A 22,465-nucleotide genomic window follows, 5' to 3' on the forward strand; every position below is an offset into this window, starting at 1 on the left:
TCCTCACTATGTTAAATTCTATGATTTCTATTAATCCAGAGAAAAAAACCCTATTATTCAAGGTATACCAGGAAAATACGTAGAAGATATTTTTCCTTGTATTTTAGGAGTATTAGCTAAAATATAAGCAATTAGTACAACTTCCTAGAGTAGAGACAGAGACAAGGGCTTGGCCGTATCTAGCCACCTGACCATATCTGGAAGATATGGTCTTCCATCTCTGGAAGAAACATTCCAGAGAAATGTTTCCTTTTTTAAGGACAAAACAAAACAATATGAAAAAACAAATACCTTCAGTGGAATATTTGCATAAAGGATTAAATAGAACAGGTAGAAAAAGGACTTGGAACCCCCTTCAGCTTTTTCTGCTCTTAAGAAAGATGAAGGGCTGGACGTGGTGGCTCACACCTGTAATCCCAGCACTTTGGGAGGCAAAGGCAGGCGGATCAGAAGGTCAGGAGTTCAAGACCAGCCTGACCAACATGGAGAAACCCCATCTCTACTAAAAATACAAAAATTAGCTGGGCATGGTGGCGCACACCTGTAATCCCAGCTACTCAGGAGGCTGAGGCAGGAGAATCGCTTCAGCCAGGCACGGTGGCTCACGCCTGTAATCCCAGCACTCTGGAAGGCTGAAGTGGGTGGATCACAAGGTCAGGAGATCGAGACCATCCTGGCCAACATGGTGAAACCTTGTCTCTACTAAAAATACAAAAATTAGCTAGGCGTGGTGGTTAGTGCCTGTAGTCCCAGTTACTCAGGAGGCAAAGGCAGAAGAATCACTTGAACCTGGGGGGCGGAGGTTGCAGTGAGCCAGGATTGTGCCATTGCACTCTAGCCTGACGACAGAGCAAAAAAAAAAAAAAGAAAAGAAAAGAAAAACAAAGAAAGAAAGAAAGATGAAAAAAAGGCAAGGAGGGAGAGAGCAAATCTCTCTTGCTCTGCAATGCAATGAAATTCAACCACTTAAAAAAAAATAATTGTGCCATGCGGCCATCATTTACTGAAAGCTACCTTCTCTTCAAGCCCTAGGTTGTTTTAAACATACACATTCCATATGTATGTGTGTGTGTATATATATACACATATATTTATATATAACACACATACATATACACATACATACATTATATATACACACATATATGTACAGTTTTCCTTCGGTATCCATGGGGGATTGGTCCCAGGATTCCCTGCAGATACTAAGATCCACTGATGCTCAAGTTCCCTTCTATAAAATGGCATAATATTTGTATTTAACCTATGGACATCCTCTTATATATTAAAATCATCTCTAGATTATTTATAATACCTAATACAGTATAAATGCTATGTGAATAGTTGTTATACTGTCTTGTTTACGGAATAATGACAAGGGAAAAAAAGTCTGCACATGTTCAGTACAGATAAAACCATCCTTTTTTTCCTAATATATGTGATCTGCAGTTGGTTAAATCCACAGATGCAGAACCTATGGATATGGAGGGCTGACTGTATATATATATCACTTAAATTTGTACATCAAACTAAAACAGACTTTCAGAAAGGACTCTGGACTCTGATGCTAACAGTGATGAGACATGTAATATGTAGGGAGAACAAAAAAATTTCTTAATTTACTCACATGTTTTGTGTCTTTGGAATCCAGGCTATCTATGGCTATTTCCAGGTCCTTAATCTCCTTCTGCTTTTCGGCAATTTCCTGCTTTTGCTTTTCCATCTGCAGTTCTAGATCCAGAGCTTCCTGGCGCAATTTATTTACAAGTTGTAGTCTACCACTCAACTGCTTGTAAAGAAGGTCCTTCCCTGCTTCTGAAAACTAATCTCCCCAAACCCCAATATATAATTAACAGAGAAGAACAACATTGATTTATTAAGACAATGTCTTTAATAAGTATTCTATGTTCTATCAGTTTTTTAAAAATAAAAGTAAAATGTGGAAGTTATCTAAACACTCCATGCATATTTTATACTTTTATGCTTATTATATGTAGAAAATCATACTTTATAAAAGTTTATGAAAACTATTAATAGCAGGCACACATAAGTTGTCATTCTACAATAGTATAGGCAACTTGTAAATTATTAATAATAAACATAGTATTAATAATAGCTGGCTTCATATAGCACTTACTATGGGCCATGCACTGTTCTAAACTCTTTATATCCTTTAATCTAATCCTCAAAACATAAAAAGTAAAAAGTATAATTATCCCAATTTTATAGATAAGGAAACTGAATCATGGAAAATTTAAGTATCTCGCCCAAGGTCATACTAGGAGTTTGTGGATGCAAGACTTTGTGTGACTCTAGACAATTTCACTGACTACTACACTACAGTTTCCTAATTAGTTTTAATGTGAAGACAGTCAACCAATAAATTGAGTACTGATATAGAAGTAATAATTAATACTCTATCTCTTTATTTCTAACAGTTTTTAGCATAGATTTAAACATATGTAAAAATTTCTCAAGGGTCTGTATAGAAGTGTAAAAAAGACGAAGATAAAAGACTGAAAAGAAATAAAATGATGATTACTACGTAATTCCCCATAACTGCAATACCTTTATAATCAGGAAAAAATTTTAGAATTCCATGTTCACTGGACAATCATCTCACACTAAATAATTTCAAAATACAGCAAACTCTCATTAAATTGACATTGTAATTTCACTGAATTAGAACCCAGCTGAAGCTTACCTTTGTTAGCATGTCAAGTAAGTGAACAGTATAAACAAAAACTTAGGCTATTAACTTTCTTATTAACTATTTATTAACTATTATTAACTATTAATATTAACTCACTTAAATAACTATTTTCTAAGCATATTTTGGAAGTATCCATTTCTTTTAAAATTATGTACATTATTTACATCTATTTATGTAAAGCTTTGGCCAGTGCTATTATAAAATATTCTTTTTGAATTATTAAAACCATCTTGATAGCTCCCTCTACCTCATTTCCTACTTTCAACCCATCATTAAGTCCTGTCAGTTCTACTGTCCAGTGTTTCCTGGAATCAGTTGGCTTTGTCTCCACATCCACCGGCACCTTCCTGGTTGGTGCTAGTATCATCTCTTGCCTGTATTGAACAACAGCCTCCTGAGAGATACAGATGCACACAACCCCATTCCTTCCATCTCACTCAGTCCATTTCACTCTTCATGAAGTAAGGCAAAGTGACAAATAGGATCAGCCACTCAACTATCTAAAGCCCTTCAAAGATTTCCCATTGCATGCAAAATAAAATTCAAACTTCTTAAAATGGCTTATGAACAATTTGGGAGGCCGAGACAGGCAGATCACTTGAGCCTAGGAGTTCAAGACCAGTCTGGGCAACATGGTGAGACCCCACCTCTACAAAAAAAATACAAAAATTAGCCAGGAGTGGTGGCACATGCCTGTAGTCCCAGCTATTCCGGAGGCTAAGGTGGGAGAACCACCTGAGCCCAGGAAGTCAAGGCCCTGTCTCAAAAATAAAAATAAAAATAAAAATAAAAATAAAAATAAAATTGCCTATGAAGCCTGGCATGATCTTTAACCCCATGACTCTTTAACTTCATCTTCTTCTACACTCTCCCTTATTCTGCAAAGAAATTTCTAGTCTGAAGGCCTTTGTACACACTGTCACCTCTGCATGGAATACTTTCTGCCGGCTCTGGCTCACTGGCTCCTTCTCATCCTTTGTATATTAGTCTGTCACCTCCTCAGAGAGGCCTTTGTGAATCCCCACAATCTAAAGTATATCTCTTTTAACATCTCCCCTAGTTTTCTATTTTTTTCTTACAACACTGATGCTGTGTAACTTTTTTCCTTTTTTTTAATAAACATTTTTTTCCTTTTTGTTTATTTATTGTCTTATTTCCCCCACAAGTCTGTCCATGAGAGGGACACATGTCTATTTTGTTCATTACTCAGCGCCCAGCCCAGTGACTGACATATAGTAAGGTTCCAATAAACTTGAGTCAATTTCTAGTTAGTATAAAATCTGAAAGTAACAATATAGTGTATCTTTTAAAAGAATCTACAATTTGGACTTCACAGTGTTGTTCTACCTACTGTGGTATGAATGTAGTTACCACCATAATTTTTAAATACTGATTTTTAAAAGTTATAAATAACTAAAACCTTTTTACCCACTTAAAAACTAAAATGTCACGCTACTTCCTTGTTTTGAATTTTTCCCCTATGCAATTACATTATGGATTTGAGCTGCTTACTTGCTTACTTTACAACACACTTTGGTAATTTTTGAGAATATGTTACTTCAATCTTTTTGTATACTACATATCTCTCTTTTTTTTTTTTTTTTGACTTGTGTTTGATGACAGTGTTCATGTAATAGCAGAGATATCTCCTGTTCTTAATCTAAGTCCCAGGATCTTAAAGGTGGAGAGTGCTTAATTAAATTAGAAGAGATACATCAGGAAGCAACTTCTCAAGACTACACCTTTTTACATAAAATTAAGTAATTTATTTCTTAATAAATTGCTAATTGGATGTCATCATAAATGGAAGAAAATTACAACTGGCAAATTCTAGAACCATATTTGACTCTGGAATTTATTATCCCATAATTAATGAGGCAGCTAACTGCTTTTTAAATTGTTTTATACGGTTATGAAGGGAAAAACACATTTCATTTTTCATTTCCTCTTAGCATTGCTGCTTTGCTTTTACATACTTTTTTTAGTTGTACAGCTTCTTCCAGTTGTTTAAATTCTTCAGTAGCTCTCAAAATTTGTTGTTCTGCCTTTTCTATTTCGTCATGCAGTTCTGATAGTCGAGTTTGTGCTGCAAATTTAAAAACCATGCTCACATAATATGAAACAAGAAAAATATTGAATTCTGAAATTTTGACCAGATATTCTTTCTTTGTAATATCCTTCTCCCCTCTCTATTAAACTGTCATTATATATCACAAAAAAAATTTTAAAGTAATTACTTATGATTAGCTTTTGTCTATTAATTAATATCTAGAAGAAACTGTTTCATGATATGGTATAGAACTCTAATTGTTTTGTTTTGTTTTGTTTTGTTTTGTTTTGTTTTGTTTTGTTTTGAGACAGAGTCTCGCTCTGTTGCCCAGGCTGGAGTGCAGTGGCACGATCTCGACTCACTGCAAGCTCCGCCTCCTGGGATTTACGCCATTCTCCGGCCTCAGCCTCCTGGGACTGCAGGTGCTTGCCACCATGCCTGGCAACTTTTTTTTTTTTTTTTTTTTTCATTTTTAGTAGAGACGGGGTTTCACCGTGTTTGCCAGGATGGTCTCGATCTCCTGACCTCGTGATCCGCCCACCTCAGCCTCCCAAACTCCTGAGATTACAGGCGTGAGCCACTGCGCCTGGCCGGTATAGAACTACAATCGATCCTTTTATTTGTAAAATTCTTAACATGAAAGGGGCTATTCCCAACACCAGTAAACCTTTTTTACTAGAGAATAAGACTTTTATTGGGAAATATGCACTTTACATGTCACTAAGTTATAATTAGGTTCAGGGTATTAAAAATAACCCATAAAACCTTGTGTTAGAGGGAAATGCTTTACGATGGGATTCATATCAAGAAATTCACTACTGAGCTCTCTCTCTCAGCTGCAGATGATCTCAAATCAATTATTTTCCACCTCAAATTTAAGATTTCTCTCTCCCTCTCCCCTATAAAACTGTGAGTCAGCCCCTTTAAAGCTAGTCTGCACAACAATCTGATTTATTTTTGCTTTCCCCCAGAGACTTGCATATAGTATAGGTAGACATGAATAACTCAGTTTCTTCTCTTCCTTCACCAAGTCAACTTCTATTTGCCTTCCATGTCTTCCATTTAGCTACCAGGCAAGGAAAGATAAGCTGCTGGTCTGATTGAGAGCACCACAGTGGGCCATAATGCTAGGAGCATGCACAAATCCCGGTAAGGGTTCTCTTTCTTCCATATCCATGCAGCTGAGTGGGTAAGTAGATTCAAAGTCTATCATTGGCAGGGTCTCTAAAGTGCCCCCGTCTTGACTTCTTCCTTTACGTGACTTGCCAGAAGGTATTAAGATCCCTTGAATTAGATTGTGGGGCGTGGGGCATGTCAGGAAAAGTCAGAGGCTACCCTTAGACCCAGGCCTGAGGAGAATGCTCTGTTCCAACTTATACTAAGCATTGCTTTAGGTTTTTGCTATGTGCATAGTAATCAATCAAGTGGTTCTTTACTTGCTTCGGTTATTACTAATTGTGACTTTGAATATATAGTACTTATTTCCAGTGCTTATTTGAAAGAGGGGATTTACTCATTCTTGAATCCCCTGGACATGTTACCATCAAATTACTGCCAAAAACTCTATTCTTAACCATAACAGGAATCATTACAAAATAAATGCTCGATACATCTGCTTGATAATCACTACTTTTGTTTTAGACTTTTCATGGAAACAACAATACCATCAACATGCTCAATTAAAGGAGTTATAGGGCCGGGCGCAGTGGCTCATGCCTGTAATCCCAGCATTTTGGGAGGCCAAGGCGGGCGGATCACAAGGTCAGGAGATCGAGACCATCCTAGTTAACACAGTGAAACCCTGTCTCTACTAAAAAAATACAAAAAAATTAGCTGGGCGTGGTGGCAGGTGCCTGTAGTCCAAGCTACTCAGGAGGCTGAGAATGGCGTAAACCCAGTAGGAGGAGCTTGCAGTGAGCCGAAATTGCACTACTGCACTGCACTCCAGCCTGTGCAACAGAGCGAGACTTCATCTCAAAAAAAAAAAAAAAAAAAAAGTTATAAAACAAAATTGGCCTACATATTCAATGTTTTTATAAAAGAATTTTAAAAATAACTTTTTTTAACCTGCACTTATTTTTTTTTCTTTGTCTTCCAGTTGCCTGTCCAGTGGTGCGTGGCCTCTCAAGTTCACGTGATCATTTCTAAGTTGTTCATCTGGCTCCATCTTCTTGATCTGTATTGCCTGAGCATTATCAATAATATAACTCTCTGTGGCAAACATATTTCTCTTGTATCTGGATTTGCCAATGTAAGGGCTTTCATCTGGGGCTTTATCAATTTCAGCATACTAAAAGCAAAATAATAGACTTACGGTTTAATAAGTGACCTCCAAGCAGTCAAACGACATTATTCATTTTATTAGTGGCAAACATATCACAGAATTGCTCAATTTATATAAATCCTACATGCCTAGGAGCTGAAAGATATATATTATTCTTTTATTTTCTTCTTAATATACCAAAAAGGAAATTAGAACTAAAAATGGTCTCAAAAGAATTCTTCCTCCTACCACTGAAGAGTGAAAGTTTGCACTGATTGATTAAAGAACTGCCTATAGTTATGTGATTTTTAGCACTGCTTGATCTCTCAAATTGGAAATATGGGTGTTTTATTTTGGTTTCTTGGCTCATACAAGTAAAATCTCAGTCTATTTTTTTTTCCAGATACATGGTATGCAGCCATCAGTACAATACATTTTAATAATTGAAGTTTTAAAAATGAAATATCATATGATATTGGTTGGAATCACTGGGTCTTAGAAGTTTGGCATTTCCTCACTTGCAGTGACATTATGGCATTTGTACCAATCATGACTGACTAATATTGAACCCAGTGATTACTGAACAAACCATGTAAGGAGATGACTATTCCATGGTAATGAAGCACTTGTCCCAGACATCTGGATTTAAGGGAACTGATCAACCCATACACCTGGGAAAGATAGCTGAGAGTTAGATGACTGCTTTTGGTAATGGATATGGCTATGAGCAAAGATTCTTTTGAAGTTTTTTTACCTCTTTAGGATACTGTTCTAACTCCCTGAGCCAAATAATTCATAGATTCAACCAAAATACAGTTTACTCCTCTCATAACAAGAAAGTGGAATGATATCTGATGAAATCCCTTACATGTCCTCACCACCTGTCCTCCCCCATTCCATCCCATGTAGGCTTTTAACTTTGGATTACTAAAAAATTAAAATAACTCACCTCTGATGGATAATAATTTAGTGGCTCAAATTTAGCATCAATTTTATAAAAGGCCAATTCCTGTTCCAGCTCATATTGCTTCTGACATGCTCGTGTTAGTTCTATGGTCTTCTGTTTTAGCTATTGGCCAAATTTGATATGAGACAACATATAGGATCAGTAAGTTAGTATAAAGGTGTGACGATATGGTTAAGTTCTCATCATGAGTAATAATTATATACGTTTAAAAACTCCACAGTAAGCTGCACAACACTCGGAACATTTTATCTTACTTCTAAATTATAAAAAATGAAACACAAAATTATCATTTCATAAGAGATCATGTAAAAGACCTTTGAAGTTTATATGCTGTTTCAGGATATAATGAATAATGATTTTTAAAATCTCTTACGTTTGTTAAACATGAAAATATTTTTGTATCAATTATTTTTGTGTAACTGGACTAATAAATACCTGCTTCCTGATTTTCCAATAATTAGCACTAATTTCTTTAACTGACTTTCCGACTTTAACAATAGTTTCAAATTATAAGGGAAAATGATAACTGATACTAACTGCAGAGAAATAAAGAGGAATCAGAAAGATGAAAATAAGAGCTTGGTTTGAATTGTCATACTGTTGTTGCTATAGTATTTGTGGCTAATGGCATTGCAGTTTTAAGTGTTCAGAACATTATTCTTTGTAATAAAGAATAAGGGATAATAAAGAATAAGGGATGTGTAATAAAGAATAAGGGATCCAAATATATAATATTCAATTTTAATAAAGTAATTCTACTATAACTTTTTATTCTTAGAAATTTTTGGAGCTTGCAGAAGACATATGATCCAATCTAATTCTCTGAATTTATAAATACAGAAGTTAAGTCTCAGATTGGTGAACTGACTTGTCAAAAGTTATGTATTAGATTAGTGTCAGAAACTAAATATTTTATTAACTAACTACTAGTAGTAGCTCCTTTCTACTAAACCAAACTTTGAGTTTATTTCAAAGATCCACTAAGTGATTTTTGTCTTTTTTTGGCCAGTGTCTGATGGTAGATATCAAAGAAAAAACATGCAGAAAAATTTCATTAATATAAAAATACAAGCTGAAGAGAATAAAACATAAACACAAACATTTTACAAGGCCCAAGAAATCAAAGTCGTGCATGATTTAGCTCACAGTCACCTCCTGATTATCCATCAAAATGGAAGTAACAGCCTAGATAATGGATAACATTTAGCCAAATACTCAATGTGTGCCAGACATTGTGCTAAGCATTTTACATATGTTATTGCACTGAATCTTCACAACCACCCAATAAGATGATAAAAGCTGCACAGAGAAGTTAAATAACTTGCTCAGTTTCACAGCTGGTAGTGGAAGAGGCAGAACTCAATTCCAAGTCTCCTGATTTCAAATCCAACACTGCCTATTGCTCCACGCTGCCTTCGATGTACTGCTGCAGGGTGTCCAGCACATTACCCACATTGATATTTTCACTGAATGCTCATAAGTCTCCAAGTCTCAAGAAAGCAACTCACAATCAACACTGTCAACTAATCTTGGGTTCTCTTCTCAAAACTCATTGGCAATAGTGGCAAACAAAAGGCAAATGTGACTGGAATCATAGAGAATACAACTGGTCTCTGCAGGCAAATAATAATAAATAGGCTGTGCATTTCAAAGTACTTTTGTGTCTTTTATAAGCCCTAGGCTTAGCATATAGTAAGCACTCAATAAATGTCTGTTGAAGAAATGCATGAATAAAAGCAAAATAGAAGTCAAATGAACTGGAAAGTAGACCAGTCGCAGTATTAGCTGTGGATAATCAAGAGCTGACTGCAGGTAACATATTTACCAATCAGAAAAATAATTCTTTCCCCCACATTCAAGTTTGCTCTCCTATATAAACATCCATTTAAAAAAAAAATCATACACACACAACCACATTTCCCAAGAAGACAAGCCAGTTTCAAAACTTAAAATGTAAGCAAGCATATTAATGCAAGTTATCATGCAAACCCTGAAAAACATAGTATGCAGTTCAGGCCTGGAAGAACTACCTTTAAGGAAGAATAAAGAATCAGCAGAAAAGGGCCTGCAAGAAACCAAGACAAGGGCTAAAGAAGCAAACAGATACTGTCACCTGGAGAATTAAACTGTAATAATACAAGTTGCTCTTTACTGAAAACTTACCATAGGAAGACATTGGCTTTTAGTATTGGCATTATTCTTACATGGACATATTTTATTGGTCATTCTGAGTTACAGATTTACTACCTTCCGTTACTTAGCTTGATTCATTTCAAATTGTTTTCACACTCATTACCTTATTAAATCCTCACAATTCTGTGAGGCTAGCAGGACAGGTAAATAACCCTCATTTTAAATATAACTAAACTGAAGCACAGGAATTAAATAATTTGCAAAAGGACAAAGAGTAAATTTGGTTAACATTTATCAGTGGCAGGACAGGACTACTTCGGTTTAAATGGCCACCAGAAGACTTATTTCAATGCTACTTTTCTTTTATACATTAATTGGCCTAATGCATAAGCAATTACTTTTTTAAACTGGAAAACTTCACATAATTGCAGATGATATTATCATTAGATATTCTGCAAAAGATAATAAAAATGTTTTCAAATGTAAGCTCTTAGAATAAGACCCAGAATTATTTTAGGCATCTAATAGTCCTTGGGACTAACAGAATAGGCAGAACCCATATGAACTGTCAATTTAAAGAAGAAATACAAAATAGCCAATAAATATATATGCAATACTCAACGCTCCAACGACTATAAAAATTCAAAATTAGGCCGGGCGCGGTGGCTCAAGCCTGTAATCCTAGCACTTTGGGAGGCCGAGACGGGCGGATCGCGAGGTCAGGAGATCGAGACCATCCTGGCTAACACGGTGAAACCCCGTCTCTACTAAAAACTACAAAAAACTAGCCGGGCGAGGCGGTGGCGCCTGTAGTCCCAGCTACCTGGGAGGCTGAGGCAGGAAAATGGCGTGAACCCGGGAGGCGGAGCTTGCAGTGAGCTGAGATCCGGCCACTGCACTCCAGCCTGGGTGACAGAGCGAGACTCCCTCTCAAAAAAAAAAAAAAAAAAAATTCAAAATTAAAACAAGATTCCATTTTTTTCTACCATATGTACAAATTCAAAATAATAATATCCACTTGGAAATTGGGTACTTTCTTCCCTGCTGTGGAAATGTAAATTGGTTAGAAGTTTCTGAAGTGTGCATTAACATTTATCAAAATTTTAAATGCAAATTACATGGTAATTCCACTTCTAGTGGTTCATGCTAAAGAAATACTAGTATGAATGCATAAGGTATATATAGACACACACACACACACACACACAGATTTTCTCTGTAGTACTGTCTCTAATAGCAAAAAATGTGAAAGCAACCTAAATATCCATCAGTAGGAATAGGCTAACTAAATTATGAAGAATACATTTAATGGAACACAACACAGACTTTAAAAAGAGTGAGAAAGCTTTATATATGCAGGTACATATATTTTTTAACTTGGAGAGCTGTCCAGGTATGCTGTTTTGTGAAAGTTAAGATGCTGAATAATAATATACAGTCGACTCTCCATATCTGTGAGTTCTGCATCTGTGGATTCAACCAACCACAGATTAAAAATATTTTTTAAAAGGATGGTTGCGTCTGTACTGAACATGTATAGATATTTTTTCTTAATTATTATTTCCTAAACAATATATTTATATAGCATTTACAATGTAGGTATTATAAGTAATCTAGCAATGATTTTAAAGTATACTAGAGGATGTACGAAGGTTACTTGCAAATACTACACCATTTTACATAAAGGACTTGTGCATCTGTGGATTCTGGTATCCATGGGGGTGTCCTAGAACCAATCCCCCACAGATACAGAGGAATGACTGTATACAGTAACATTTCTTTTTTTTAATTACAAAAATATTCAAAGGTATAATATGCATAATTATATATACATTATGTAATTACATATATACTATATAAGAAGCATGGAAAACAAAATATTAACATCTGGGGAATGGGGTAGGGAGAGTGGACTTTCATTTCTGCTAAATACAGTTGTGTTGTCTAAATTTGTTACAATGAACATACGTTAATTTTGTATATAAATGTGTTTTTACTTTATTTTTATTTTTGTAGAGACAGGGTCTCATTATGTTGCCCAGGCTGATGTTGAATTCCTGACTTCAAGTGATCCTCCCACCTCAGCCTCCCAAAGTGTTGGGATTAAAGGCATGAGACTGGCATAAACATGTTTTTAAATGGTTCATGATAAAAATAACAATGACAGAGAGAAGAGCACACTCTGACTTCTAACAAAAATAGGTATAGAAAAAAAGCAAAAAAAATTTATTCACAGCACAAACATATCAATAACATTATAAATAAGCAAAAGAGAAAACTAGGCAACTACAGTTCATAGTTTTGGGATAGTGGAAAGTCTTAAGGTCTGACATTTTGCCAAGGTTTTCAGTGGGCTGACTAACGTGCACCAAGGAATCAGCATAAAGATATTACAAAGTTATTTTATCTTAGTAATAAAAGATGGATTCCATGTCCAAAAAGACTTATAACTCACGAAAATTTGGATAATTTTGCCAGATTGCCTTCTAAATGTTTTTGCCAATGAACAGCCTCACCTACAATGTTGTTTTTAAAAAATACAAATGTCTAGGAGTACATAATGCAGCCCAAGATCCCATCAGTCTTTTAGGAAGCCATATCATCCAGTACACAGTCAACTGCAATTCATAAGCCTTTCATACATATTTCTGTTAAACCACATCTTCCCCATTATATGGTCAGGAAGTTGTATTTTTAGACTCAAGGGCAAAGAATTATCTGTCTTAAGAGAATACAGCCAAAGCAATGTAAAATATGAACTTACCAATTCATTTTTTGTGTTTAAGTCACTCTTGAGTTCCTCACAGCTCTGTTTCTGTAACATGGCCTCCTCTTTCAATGATTTGTTCAATTTATCTTGATTTTTAATTTCCTCAAGAAACCTTGTTTGTTTGCTCTTAAGCTCTTCAGTTTCTATCATCTTTTTTTCTAGGTCTCTTTCCAGTCTTTCTACTTCTTCTGTCAATGAAAATTTCATAGTTTATTTATCATTATATTTCCTATTTTTAAAAAGGTAAGAATATTTCTCAAAACAATAGCAAAAAAAGTCTAAAAATATCATAAGCACAATTCTACTTTTAAAATTAGCCACCACGGTTTTGGAAAAAAGACTATCCTGATCTTGAAATTGATTTATATTAAGAGGCAAGAAGACATCATTTTGATGACATTTTTAAAAGACGAATACTTTACTTCCAAGTATTTAATCCAAATAGTGTGCTGATAAATGAGTTTTTTTCTAGGTGACCTTTGAAAAACATGCAATATTTGATCTGACATTAGTAATTACATTTAAAAGGATGCTGCAAATGTATTTGCAAAATTTTGTATTATCTTAAAATTATTCAATGGCTTTCTGTTACTCTTAGGATAAGATCCAACAGGCTTGCAAAAAGCTGATAAAGCTCTTCATAATTTGGACTCAACCTCCCTCTTCTGCCTCATCTTCAAGCATACTCTACTGTAGCTTTCTTAAAGTGATTCCATTTCTTCAGATTTATGATGCCTCTTCTCACCTATAGGCTTTTATTCACACACTTTCCCTAGAACTGTCTTCCTCTACCTCCTACTGAGCTATTTTGCATCCTCCAGGTCTTAAGTTTTAAAAAATATATATTGAGAAGCCTGCCCAGGCCCTATCCTGTCGCCAGGTTAGATGATTCTGAAGTATGTTCCCACGCTACCCTGAAATTCTGCTTGGCCCTTGTCACACAGGGAGTTGTAAAATGTGATCAAATAGCTTAGCTGTCTGCCTTCCCCGACTAAAGTGTCACAAAAGCAGAAATTACATCTATCTGGCTCACCTAGACTAGATCCTAAGAGCCTAGCACATTAAACTCTCCTAATTAATATCTGAAGGCATGAAGAAACCATAAGTAGTCTAACCATTTCCCCCAAAAGTTATCTAGATGACTTTCCTTTGCATTATTAATATTTTTAATGATTCCAAAATATAAACTTCAGAATAACAAATGTTGAGTTAGGGAGATTCCAAACTAATAAAAACTTGCCACGTTTGTCCAGTATTGGATCAAATCATATGAAATTGCCAGTTTTGCAGATCAAAACGGACTAACACTAATTTCAAATGAACATACAGGCTCATTTCCCAACACTCTAAATTGGCTATTTCATACTTTCCTCTTTCTTTCTTTTTTTTTTTTTTTTTGAGACAGTCTTGCTCTGTCGCCCAGGCTGGAGTGCAGTGGCGTGAACTCTGCTCACTACAAGCTCCGCCTCCTAGGTTCACGCCACTCTCCTGCCTCAGCCTCCCGAGTAGCTGGGACTACAGGTGCCTGCCACACGCCGGCTAATTTTTTGTACTTTTAGTAGAGATGGGGTTTCACGGTGTTAGCCAGGATGGTCTCGATCTCCTGACCTCGTGATCCGCCCGCCTTGGCCTCCCAAATTGCTGGTATTACAGGCGTGAGCCACCGTGCCCAGCTCATACCTTCCTCTTTCTTCTCAAACTTCCCATGCACCTTCTTCTATTTTCTCTCTCACCTGATGATCTCACATTTAATTAAGAAAATGACCCCATCAATAAGAACTCCCTATTTTCCCACCACCACAGCAACAAAACTACCCACACCTGCACATATCTTCTCTCCTTTCTGAAGGAGAAAATGTCACTCCTACCAAGGGGATGATTTTTTCCTTTTTTTCTCTAATCTCATTCTTTTGTCTTCTCAAGAACCAAAAGAATTGAGCCATGTCTTGTTTCTCCACTCTGTGTTCAGCTTTTTTTTTAGACAGAGTCTCGCTCTGTCATCCAGGCTGAAGTGCAGTGGCACCACATCCGCTCACAGCAGCCTCTGTCTGCCAGGCTCAAGTGATTCTCCTCTCTCAGCCTCCCAAGTAGCTGAGATTACAGGTGCCCGTCACCACACCCAGCTAATTTTTGTATTTTTAATAGAGATGGGGTTTTGCTATGTTAGCTAGGCTGGTCTCAAACTCCTGACCTCAAGTGATCCACCTGCCTTGGCCTCCCAAAGTGCTGGGATTACAGGTGTAAATTGCTACACCTGTCCTCCACTCAGCTTTTGAATATTCTGTTCATTTGTTTTTTTGTTTTCTGGCTTTGAGGTTTACTGCACTTGTTGTTTCTGCCCATTTCCTGGTCTGGAAGCCACTGGTGAATTTTTGATTTTTGATTTTTGATCTTTTAAAAAAATTATTTATTAAGTACTAGAAGAGACATTGTGGGAGAAAATTTCAAATCTCCAGCCAAATGTCTCCCTCCTATTCATTCTCCAATCCATTATAATCTAGCATCTGTCCCCACCATTTCTTAACTACTCCTGTCAAGATCATTATCATCTGTTGCCAATCTAAAGCACTTCTCTGCTTATCTCACTTAATATCTCAGCAACATTCAACAGAGTTGACCACTTCCTCTCTTGAAAACTTCTCTGGGCTATTTCCCACTATTTCCTGGTTTTCTTCTACCTTGCTGGCCTCTCTTTCTCAGCTTCCTTAGCAGACTACTTTTCTTCCTTCTCCCAGCCACTGCCTGGGTAAGCTGATTTCTATGGAATTTAATGTCATTTTTATGCTGATGTGACTCAGCATAAAATTTGTATGGCTAGTCCAGATCTCTTTAAACTCCAGACTCACATTTCTGACTCTTTATTTGACACCTCCACTTAGCTGTCTTACAGACATTTCAAACTGAGCATGTCCTAAACAAACCTCTGAATTCTCCATTTTTATAAATGATATCTCCATCTAGCCACTTACTTGAACCAAAAGCCTGGGGATTATCCAATCCATTAGAAAATGCTGCTACTTCTACCTTCAAAACTGATCCATCTATCTTTCATTTCCACATCCAACATGTTAAGTACAGGCCATCAATGTTTCTAACCTGGATCACTCCTATCCAAGTGTCAACCAGGGCTGACTCTGCTTAGCTTTCAAGATCTTGTGACTGCATTCAGATGGTATGGCATAGACTCCAGCCTAGATTACTACACTGGCCTCCTAATAGGTCCCTTCATCTCCGTTTTCCCTGCTCCAAATCATTCTACTATGTATCAAAAATGATGTCCTATCCCTGCTTAAAAATTGTCAATGGCAGCTGGGCATGGTGGCTCATGCCTGTAATCCCAGCACTTTGGCAGGCCGAAGTGGGCGGATCATCTGAGGTTGGGAGTTCGAGACCAGCCTGACCCTGTCAGAGAAACCAGAGAAACCCCATCTCTACTAAAAATTAAAAATTAGCCTGGTGTGGTGGTGTGTGCTTGTAATCCCAGCTACTTGGGAGGCTGAGGCAGGAGAATCGTTTGAACTTGGGAGATAGAGGTTGCAGTGAGCTGAGATCGTACCATCGCACTCCAGCCTGGGCAACAAGAGCGAAACTGTGTCTCAAAAAAAAAATTGTCAATGGCTTTCCACTGCAGCTGAAATAAAATACAAATTCCAAGGCCCTGTGCCATCTCACACCTACCTATGTCTACGTACTTTTTATTGAGCTGTCCTCCAGTCTATCTGATTTTCTTTCACTTCCTTAAACTCACAGGGTCTTTTGAACCTCAAAGAACAAGCTGCTCCCTCCTCTTAACGCCATTCTTCACGCGGCTAACCCTCTCTTCTCTTTGTTTTCAGGTTAAATGTCACTCCCTCAGAAAGCCATTCCTTTATGCCACAAAGAAGGCTCCCCTCTGTCACTTTATCTGATTTATTTGCTTTTTGTCTGTCTTCTCTGCCAAAACATAAGCTGCATGGATGCCAGCACCATATGTCTTGCTCCCCATTGTATCCTTAGTGCCAAATACAGTGCCTGATTCACAGTATACATTCAGTAAATATTTGTTGAATTGATTTATGCTGCCATTTCCTGTGTACATTGTAATAGCATTATAAAGTTCATAATACATATTTCTAGATAACTTCTAAAACTAAATTCCTCCCTCACCCAAATTTATTATTTTTTAAGTTTAATCTTACCTAAACTGAATCTCTCAAAAGCCTCCTGTCTATCCTGAGTGGTTACTGGCTGACCTTCCAAACTTTCCAGTGAACGGAGGTGGAAAATGGTAAACTGGAGGTAATGAGGAAGGGTCACAATTGGATTTTCAACTAGGATCAGAGAAATCAAATCTTGAAGCGGTTTCAACTTGCTTATATCTTGGAGCTGAAATGATATAACATTAGTATTGGTATAATGTAATTTAAAAATCATAGCATACCTAAAGTAAGTTACAAATCAACTAAATTTAACATGGCAAGGAATCTACTCATGAAACCAATTACCCAAAAGTAGTGGTAATACTTTTGGGTATTTCCAGTATGGAAAGGGAGTATATGAGTATTTATGGTGTATTTGGGCAGTATTAGGCATTTTCCATACACTGTTTCATTTATGACTCCTCACAACAACCTATCACGTAAGTATCATCTTAATTTTACAGATGAAGAAACTCAGAATCAAAGAAGTTAGGTGACTTGCCCAGAGTTCAAAGCCTGTAAGTGAATGAAACAGGATTTGAATTCAAGTTTGTGTAACTCTCAACTTTGTCTTTTCGTTATACTGATTCAACAAATCAAAAAAATGAATGGTTATAAAAAATATTTTGGCAAATCTTCAGATAACTGTGCTATAATTGATAGTTTATTCAGATAGTTTATTCTCAACCTAAAAATGATGAGAAACAGTACTCCAAATAGCTAGTACAAATAAATCTTCTCTCCCAAGTGAATGTGCAGCACTCTTCATAATGCCAATGTCAAATATCAACAGGGTGAGGACAGCATACAAAATTAGAAATAAATATTTATTGATTTTCCTATTGCACAGCTGACACTAAGTTGACACTATTTAAGGATCAACTACTTCAGGAATATTTATGGCAAATTTTAGATCTATGGCTACCTCATCCCATCATCCCATAGCGTCAACAGCTCCAAGGTGATGCTGTACAACGTGGGTTTGGGCTTGGGCTCTGAGGCTCCTGGACTGTCACAGGATAAAATCAGAAAGCATAGGTATTGTTAACAACACGGCATTAAATGAATATTGCTTCTTCTTATTGGCCTCCACTGGTGAAGGCTTAAAGAATATAGCTTTAGACTTATTTAGTGTTTTAAAGTTTTTTTTTAAAGCATTTTTCACATCTATCATTTCATCTGAGCCCCCATAATACCCCTGTAAAGAAGGCAGTATAGGGACTATTTTCCCCAAACAGTGAGTTTTAGAGGGATTAAAGAATTCTCCAAGGTCATTGAAGGCAATTCTATAGAGACTCATCTTTGAAGTCACATTTTTCATTTTCTATTCTACAACTGATGTTCTTTAAATTAAGCACAATTTTCCCAATTTTAATACAAATTTAAATAAATTAACATTTTTAATAAGCAAATGCTTATTAAATACCTTGCAGTGAATAAATACCATAAGAAAATCATAAACTATACTCCAGAGAAAAATATACAACATCATCCAAATATGTAAATCATGATAACAAAGTTGCTCTATTATGAAAAGCCAGTGATCAACCTCTTGTAACACCTAACACCATAATCAAAATAAACTGGTAAATTTGAAATTAAAAGTTAATACTGTCAAAAAAAAAACCCAGAACTTTCTTCCAGGCATTCAGTGATCTGGATTCTGGCACAAAATGTGACTCTGGATAAGGGACTTAACCTGTCCTAGACCTACTCGTTACTACCTAACTCATAGCGATAGAAAAATAATCCCTGTACCGCTTTCTTAACAAGAGTGTTATGAGGCTCACATGAAATGATAAATGTAAAAATGCTAAGAGATCAACTCTAGGTTACTATGGAACCCATGCAAAATGAGGACTGCTTGTATTTAATGAATCTAGAAAATCATGGGCTATGTCTCAATCTAGTGTTTAGACAAAGAACTAAAACTTTAAAAGAAGAAATCCCGTTTTTAAAAAACTTAGATATGTTTAATATTTTATTTTTCAACAAGTCTAAAAATTCCTGCTATTTTGAACAACTTACCGATGATATCTTGTTGCCTTTCAAATTGAGGACTCGCAAAGATTTTAACTTCTTCCCTAACCATACTGGAATATGCTCAATTTCATTTCCTGCAAGGTTAAGCTTTTGCAGATTACACATATTTTCTATGCCTTCAATTTTGCTGGAAAGCAAAGGATAAAATAAAATTTAGTAAGTATAATTATGGAGTCTCTCATTGTATTTTTAGAATAAACAGCCTTAGCTCCATGTGAGATTACTTTTCATAATGATAATTTATCAACTCTTTTCATAAATGAGAACAAAGAAAAGTGGCTAAAGCCAAATTTACCAGAACAACTAAACTGCCAACCCTTTTATTACTATGCCAGGAATCCTATCCATCTTATTATTAGACTTTGCAACTCCATAACATAGAAAAGAAAAATTTGTCCATGGCAATCTCACCAACTACTGCGAACAATACTAGCAAACAGACAGCACAGAGCTGGGAAACTCAATAGTACCCTGTTCTATCTGCTACATTCCTGTCCAAAAGATGTTCTTAATTATTGCCTTAAGTCATCATAAAAAGATTAGCTATGCCAGCAGGTTATGGGAGCCCATAGATGATACTGTATTTATGAATATAAGTAATTTAATCAGAACTTTTAAATAAAGCATTTATCACACATATTGATGAATTCTGACTGATGAAGCTTTTTCCCAAGTCACTTCTAGTTTATTTGTCAATTTAATTCCTTGGTCAATTTTCTATACTGCACAAATACTTCAGGGCTTCTATCTACACTGGGTAAATATTTCTAAGCTTCTCTACTTTCACTTTTATTTTGCTGAAAATATTTTCATCAGAATCAACTTTTTATACAACTTTTATAATAAGGGTTTGGTTCATTAACCATTTTTTTTTCACTTCAGTTTTGTCATATCAGAACTTCTGCCATTGCTATTCATTTTCTTGGCCATTCTATTTACCAAGTCTAACTTGGGGGGAAAGCATACAGATATTAATAATTTCAAGATTTGATTGTTGTATCATTTTGTCTATAACAAGTTTTCTATATGCAGTTTTAGCCACTGTCAGTTTTAGTATATTTATTTCTCACAGTAATATTTATTATGAATTAGAAACAAGATTGAGAGCATATTTCTTGTAGCAATGAGCAAAGAACATCAGAATCAAAACAGATTAGAACATCTTGGGGGTCAAAACGGCAAGGTTAAAACATTCTGCTTCATGTCAACATGCTTAATGTAATAAGGTAATAAAATCACAGACAATATCTGAGAAAACTTCCTGTCATAAACTAAATTAAGATGTAATTTGGTGCTCAAAAATATATCTCTTTGATAATGCTAGATGTTATTCTGTACTTCAGTAATGCCAAAACATAAAGACAGTTACCTACCATATGTGAAGAGATAGACATTCATTTGATCAATGAATAAAGATAAAAATATCTTCTGTTTCTGTGTCAAAGGATTCTTTCAGTAATGTGGATAACATTAATCTACCTCTCTAACAAAATTACCTACAATGCTACCTAAAGATTTTGTTATATAACTCACCTGATTTTGTTATAGGATAAGTTGAGTTCACGTAATTTTAACAGCTTGTCCAACTTTTCAATCTTCCCTATTAGATTATAGCTGAGATTCAGTACTTCAAGTTTAATACATTTTTCCAAATTCTCGATATACTAATTGGAAACAAATGAATAACTACTTTACACAACAGATGCCTTGACATACAGTATAATATTTACATATGTGCATCAGGGGCTGTTTGATCAGTCATCAGAAAATAATATAACCTTACTGCTCTCCTGGACAATCCCTTGATGCAGCTCTCCTTGACTAGGAGTAATAACTCTACTCAAGCTACCAAACTCTCCTTGCCCTTCAGGGGACAACGACATTGTCTACACACTAAGAAGCTCAAGACTATCCAACAAGATTTCCCTCACTATCATTCCCTCTACCTCAGTTTTGCTATACCTCTCCCTCTCATTCCCCTCTTTTCTTCCAAAAGGTAGTGCTATGGTTTTAGTTTATTTTCTGAAGATTTTGTTTGCTATAAAATCTATATAACATGTATATATTTAAGCATATATAAATGTTTGCTATAAATTCTATAAAATATGTGTGTGTATATATATATATGCAAACAAGATCTTCAGAAAATAAACACTGCTAACAAGGAAATGAAGACATCTTGTGACAGAGTGCAAGGCACCAACATGGCAGATTTTGCCAGTTGTGTTCACTACTCTAGCATTACTGCCTGGTGTAAATACTTGTTGACTAAAAGAATGAGAGTGCAACTGAGGACAGGGTGGCTAATTGTGATTGGGTGGTAACAGAAGGCATCGGCCTAGAGGACAGAATGAGACCCTGTCTCAAAAAAAAGAGAAGACCTCACTAAGTTGAGACCTTAATAACAAGAAGCCAGCTGTATGAACATCTAGGTTGCCCAGGCTGGAGTATAATGGTGCGATCTCAGCTTACTGCAACCTCCACCTCCCGGGTTCCAGTGATTCTCCTGTCTCAGCCTTCTGGGTAGCTGGGATTACAGGCACCTGCCACTACGCCTGGCTAATTTTTGGTATTTTTAGTAGAGATGGGGTTTCACCATGTTGCCCAGGCTGGTCTCAAACTCCTGACCTCAGGTGATCTGCCCACCTCAGCCTCCCAAAGTGCTCGGATTACAGGCGTGAGCCACTGTGCCCGGCTGCTGCTTTTATTTTAACTTATTAAAATACATCTTTCATTAAACACAACTTTTAAGTCTTTATGCATGTTAAATCTGTCAATACTTTTCCTTTGTGGTACTAGGGTTAGTATTTGCTTAGGGGGACCTTCACCACTCTAAGATTTTTTAAATATTCTCATATACTCTCTCTAATATTTTTAGAGCATCTCTCTTAGTTGGTTTTTTTTTTTTGTTTTGCTTTGTTTTCATTTAGTTCTTCACCCTTCTGGAATTACTTTTTGTGAATAATATGTGGTAGAAATCTAAGGTTTTTTTCTTCCAATTAAAGGAATTAAGTTGCCTATTATAATGTGTTCATGTTGTATAGTTTATGAATAAAGCTGTAAACACTCTGGAGCAGAAATTAGCAAACATTTTCTGTAAAAGGCTGATACGGTTTGGCTGTGTTCCCACCCAAATCTCATCTTGAATTCCCATGTGTTGTGGGAGGGACCCAGTGGGAGGTAATTGAATCATAGGGGCAGGTCCCGTGCTGTTCTCATGATAGTAAGTCTCATGAGATCTGATGGTTATTATAAGGGGGAGTTTTCCTTCACAAGCTCACTTTTTGCCTTCTGCCATCTATGTAAGACGTGACTTGCTCCTCTTTGCCTTCCACCATGATTGTGAGGCTT

General features: G+C 36.1%; 1 protein-coding gene across 16 annotated transcripts in view; it reads right to left on the minus strand.

The window, feature by feature from the left end:
- The window catches only part of CNTRL (centriolin), a 95,972-nt gene that overhangs the window by 57,994 nt on the left and 15,513 nt on the right, over positions 1-22,465 (minus strand). For 13 of the 16 annotated variants that reach the window (XR_002734006.1, XR_004228448.1, XM_023223688.2 and 10 more), the window contains 8 exons: positions 20,648-20,778; positions 19,100-19,241; positions 17,072-17,258; positions 12,888-13,081; positions 7,973-8,092; positions 6,828-7,050; positions 4,687-4,796; positions 1,625-1,819 (listed from right to left, as the gene is read on the minus strand). Coding sequence is in view for 14 of the 16 variants with exons in the window: in XM_023223688.2 (XP_023079456.1) it covers positions 1,625-1,819; positions 4,687-4,796; positions 6,828-7,050; positions 7,973-8,092; positions 12,888-13,081; positions 17,072-17,258; positions 19,100-19,241; positions 20,648-20,778 (1,302 nt within the window). In the remaining 2 variants the exon portion in view is untranslated. Of the gene's footprint in view, positions 1-1,624; positions 1,825-4,686; positions 4,797-6,827; positions 7,051-7,972; positions 8,093-12,887; positions 13,082-17,071; positions 17,259-19,099; positions 19,242-20,647; positions 20,779-22,465 lie in introns of those variants that run through there. The other 3 variants (XM_023223690.2, XM_031934019.1, XM_023223693.2) reach the window with 3 other exon arrangements.

This window comes from Piliocolobus tephrosceles, chromosome 14, assembly GCF_002776525.5.
Source record: "Piliocolobus tephrosceles isolate RC106 chromosome 14, ASM277652v3, whole genome shotgun sequence".
Classification (NCBI taxonomy): domain Eukaryota; kingdom Metazoa; phylum Chordata; class Mammalia; order Primates; family Cercopithecidae; genus Piliocolobus; species Piliocolobus tephrosceles.